A 4,541-nucleotide genomic window follows, 5' to 3' on the forward strand; every position below is an offset into this window, starting at 1 on the left:
CTTCAAGGTTTCAGAAATATTTTGATAACCCAGCTTGATCTATTATTTGTCTTTGCTATACCGTTCAAAACTGCATGGGGAGGTAAAATTCGTAAGTGGCGGGGAGCGAGCCAAAGTGAACTAAGTTTACAAGTGAGTCTTTATACTGTTGACACCATGCCGAAGCAGCAGAAAGTTGTTAGAGTGCCTTTGTTCTAGCTTAAATGTGTGGTAGTCGGAAATTCATACATTAAATGGCTTATGCAGTATCTGTACCATATTGCACTTATTTCAGCGAGAACCACTTAATTGAAAGCAACAACACTGCAATCCAAAGGTGGGAGTATCGAGCATTTTGTGAGGCACTTAATGAAGCATATCCAAATATGCAATGGGAAACGGAACGAGCCAGGAAGGTTCAGAAACTTGACTGTGAACTTGGCTGGGTGAGTAGCAGTCGATCCAAAAAATGGGTCAAAAACAAATTCAATGCAACTGTGGGTAAGTGACAGAATGCTTCCACAATCAGGGATAATTCTGCCTAGGGGAGTTTCTACCTCATGGTAAGCCACCCTGCTGATGCTGGCTTCTCTTATTTTTAAAGAGCACTTTCATGCGGTCAGTAAGCACAACGAGAAAGACGAGGAAGCTACGGATGAAAAAACGACAAGAGTTGTCTTCAGTGAGTGCGGACAATGGTCCTGACAGGCCTGCAATATCAAGTGCTGATGCAGAGTGCGAGCTCAAGGTAAGGATTACCTTGTAGCGTAGACTAGCCAGATTTGCTTTACAGTCACAGGATGCAGTTTATTACCAGCTCTTAACCTCGTCATAGTAGTTGAGATTGGTAAAGATTTATTCAATGAATGCTTAGTGTGCAATATAGTGTAAAAATGTCGCTTACTTTCAGACAATCAGGGACGCCATTTCACACCCAGCAAATTTGGATGTCAGCAGAATAAAAGTCTTGCTGGAGGCAACGCTGGAAGCTCGGCGGAAAAGCCCGGAGAATGAACTTCCTGTGTACTTTCTAAACCCAGACGTGGTACGACCACCTTTAAATTCTTTATTTTCCATTTCTCACAAATGTTATGACAGTTTTCGCTTTTTGTAGAAATGGTGGTGATGTTGGATCCCAAAGTAGATACACCAGATGAGACTAGAGTGGTGCATGTAGTGCACACATTAGGTGTCTTGTCCACCATGTCTTCTAGTTGATTTGGTAAAGTTTTTTACAGTTGGAAAAAATAGTACTATGAACATTGCTACACGGCAGGAACTTTTCTTTAATGTGGACATTTCTGCCCGAAGGTGCAAGCATTGTGGAATTGCAGTTTTTGTGTTCTGAAATGTGATTTATGTTTTATATACAAAACTAGTGCTGTGTTAGCTTTCTGTGACACCATCTTTTTGAAACCTGAGAACACCACAATTGAAATGTGTAGTTCCAGAGATTGAGCCTTGTCACTGTGCCTAGCCTCCTAGGTATACTGAGCACTTTGTGTACATTTTTGCAGCTTGCACTTGAGGCCGAACTGAGATTTGAAGCTTCGTTTGAAGACATGCTAGCCAAGCTTCAACATGTTCGAAACAAGCTGGGTCGAACAAGCTTCATCGAGATTGACGAGTACCTTCGGCCAAAAAAAGCTGAATTTTCCCTGATCTCATTGGTAAGCATTCTTTATGCTCAACGTGCTAACACGCCTTCACTCACGTGCTAGTCCATACTTTAGCACATTTGTAAAAATCAGTCATTGATCTAGTCACATTTATGCTTTGGCAAAAAAAATACTTTTTAACTTAGATGCCATTTTATTTAGTTTTGCTGAAGCTGTAGATACCCATTGAAGGAATTGAGTAGCTACCAGTTCTGGCAAATGCTAGAGGGCATTTTGCTGCAGTGCAATGAACCAAAGTTTCTTTTCAAGGAGACACATGAACGAGGTGTGCCTATTCCTGGCCCTTGTATCGTCGCCCAAGATGGACACAAAGTCGTCTGTAAGGGCCACACCATTGATCTGGCTGCGGGATCATCATTGGAGCATGCTCTAATCATTTGCGTAACACTTTATTTTATCTTGGATATCACGTACCCAAATGCATTTGGTCAAACTTTGGGTTTGGTCCAGACAGCATTAGCTAAGAGGGAGCCTTTTCCACGCTGCTTGATGTCACACAAACTTACGCTGTGTTTAAAACAGTTGAAACATCCTGCAAGAACTCGTTAGCTGACGAGATGCTGTATGTAAGATCTTTTTTCTTTGAGCACAAACAATGCAAAGAGGTAGCAGTGACTCACACAAACCTACAAACTCTAAAGGACAGCTTTTGGGTTTGGTAGTTCTAAAAGCGCATTGCTTAAAGTTGTGGTCAGTCATAACAGCTTTGCATTAAGCATGTGCACGCATTGTCACCACATTTATGGCAACTGTTTATTGGTCTATTTTCTTGTTTGACTTTGTGCGACAAATCATAGGAGATTTTTTGCAAGTGTATGCGGCATACTCAAAGCGATACTGTTGCACTTTGTAGAAAAATGCGTGTTGCCACAGGGAGGCATAACAACACTTATGAGGTTCGCATTAAATACATTACTCTTTCTAGATTAAAAAAGAAAATAGCTGTCATATCAGCAAATTTGCAGTAAGTGTCATTTTCTAAGCTCGTAGCTAAACATTGATATTCGTAGTTATTTGTTGTGCGTATGTTGTAATGGCAAAATTGCAGCCATCCACCAATTATAACTTTTCCACTTATTGGGAATTGCCAAACCCGCTGTTTTCAAATATTGGTCCTGAACATTCGAGCCCAAATTTTGGCCAAAAACACATTCGTTGGGTGAACTAGAATAACCAAGTCTTGTGTCACAGTTCCTGGAAAGTCTGATTATAAAGACTTAATATTGTGCCTACAAGAAATTGCGTTAAGCTGCAGTTTTTAATTAGTGTATATGTGCTACAAATATATATGAACAAGGCAATTTGTGAATGGAGCTCATTATTAAGATGTCAGGAAAACTGACATTACTGAAATGCCATTTCTTATGACAAATTTTTTAAACTAAGAAAGCCTGTTTTTAATTTCAAACCTTTTTGATATGACATCCTGCATAAAAATTAAGCATTGTCAAATGCTACATGAGGCTAGTAGGCAGTTTCTTGTTTTTTTGAGCAAGGTCTGCACCTGCCCTTCAGTTTACAAGTTGTGAATGACTTGCAAGTTGTCTTATCTGTAGTCAGAGAAATGCTTTTTGGAGGAAAAGTGTGTCCTCATATACAGGGCTTGCAACATGAAAGTAGTATTTTGTGACTGCTGAAAGTTAGTGTTTTTATCGGCTGTTTTGAATGTTTTCTTGCTGTATAACGGTTTTAGATGCAGAGGCAGCCCTTCCCTTCTAAGCATGTAAAGGTTAAAAAAGAATTTTGACCTTTTATATGAAGCATTCCCGTCAGCCTTCATTTTAGTGGCAACACATCTTGTTCTTGCCTCTTTGTAGCCTTCTGAATTACTCCTTGTTCTCTGTGGTCGATGCAGTGGAATAGCTGTTTAGTGCTTGTGCTTGCTTGGCTCTGGTGAGCGGTGTTATAGCAATTTAGGAAGCTACCTTGCTTGCTTCAGTGGTTTTAATAAAATTCATGATACAGCAGGAAATGCTGAGTAGCTGTGAATTGTAATCTGTTATAACTAATAGCTAATGCTGGAAGGTTGATGCCTGCCTGCACATTTAGTTTGAAGCAATGTCTGTACCTGTTTTTAAGACTACAAGCTGCCTTATAGTTTCGTCTTATCTAGTCGGGCAGAAAAGTCCCATTGATGGCATGCAGTAGGCTTCATTGTTTGTTGCTGTGGAGTATGGGTCTCTTGATTGTTTAGTTTGGAATGATGTTGTTTTTGCATTGTTGCGGTTCTGAACGATTGTGTAAAAGTTTTTATGTAATAAAATATAAAATAGAGCATTTGTGTAATTATTACAGTAGTGTTTCGTACTACTGAATAAGTGTATTTCCATTTTAAAACAGCAGGACTCTGTTTTTGGCACCATTTTCCGGCAAGACTTCTAGCAGAATTCTTTACAGGGTTACTTCCTGCCATTTATTACTACATAGATGACCTGGATAGCTGAAATAGTGTTGCAGATATCATATATATGTGGTATTGTTCCAGTAAATATAGCAGTCAACTTATACAAAACGGCACTCCAGGAATAAATATGTGGAACATGGTTTTACTTATACCATTCTTCTCTGAAGAGGAACATTGTTCCACACATTAATGTGTGGAACATGGTTTCTCTTACATCATTGTAAACTTAAGAGCAACAATGTTCTTCATATTTAAAATTTATCCAGCTCCCATGTTACTCATATATAAGAGGAACTTTTTTGCAAAAAAGTTGCCCTTACTAAGAGGAACCTATGTGTAACCAGATTAAGAGTGTACTGAATGGAATACCTTTTCATAGTCCTTGAGAGCCATATAGATGTTGGTTCTACTCCGCATATTTTTCAGCTACCTGATTGATAACACATATTTGTTGCTAAAGACAAAAACTGAAGACGCAG

At 39.2% G+C, this 4,541-nt stretch overlaps 1 protein-coding gene across 1 annotated transcript; it reads left to right on the forward strand.

The window, feature by feature from the left end:
* The first annotated feature begins 293 nt into the window (after window positions 1–293).
* Window positions 294–3,927, forward strand: LOC126543354 (uncharacterized). The gene is made up of 5 exons (XM_055077940.2): window positions 294–425; window positions 584–727; window positions 890–1,024; window positions 1,497–1,649; window positions 1,908–3,927. The coding sequence occupies exons 1-5, from the start codon at window positions 366–368 to the stop codon at window positions 2,205–2,207; spliced, it is 792 nt and encodes a 263-aa protein (XP_054933915.2). The 5' UTR covers window positions 294–365; the 3' UTR covers window positions 2,208–3,927.
* The last annotated feature ends 614 nt before the right edge of the window (window positions 3,928–4,541 follow it).

The sequence above is a fragment of the Dermacentor andersoni genome, chromosome 1 (assembly GCF_023375885.2).
Source record: "Dermacentor andersoni chromosome 1, qqDerAnde1_hic_scaffold, whole genome shotgun sequence".
Classification (NCBI taxonomy): Eukaryota; Metazoa; Arthropoda; class Arachnida; order Ixodida; family Ixodidae; genus Dermacentor; species Dermacentor andersoni.

Bases quoted from the DNA above. Each gene is read 5' to 3' on its own strand.
- LOC126543354 (XM_055077940.2), top strand. From the start codon at position 366: ATGCAATGGGAAACGGAACGAGCCAGGAAGGTTCAGAAACTTGACTGT. The intron at 426-583 runs GTGAGTAGCAGT...TTATTTTTAAAG, and splicing joins TTGACTGTGAACTTGGCTGG to AGCACTTTCATGCGGTCAGT. The intron at 1,650-1,907 runs GTAAGCATTCTT...TTTCTTTTCAAG, and splicing joins AATTTTCCCTGATCTCATTG to GAGACACATGAACGAGGTGT.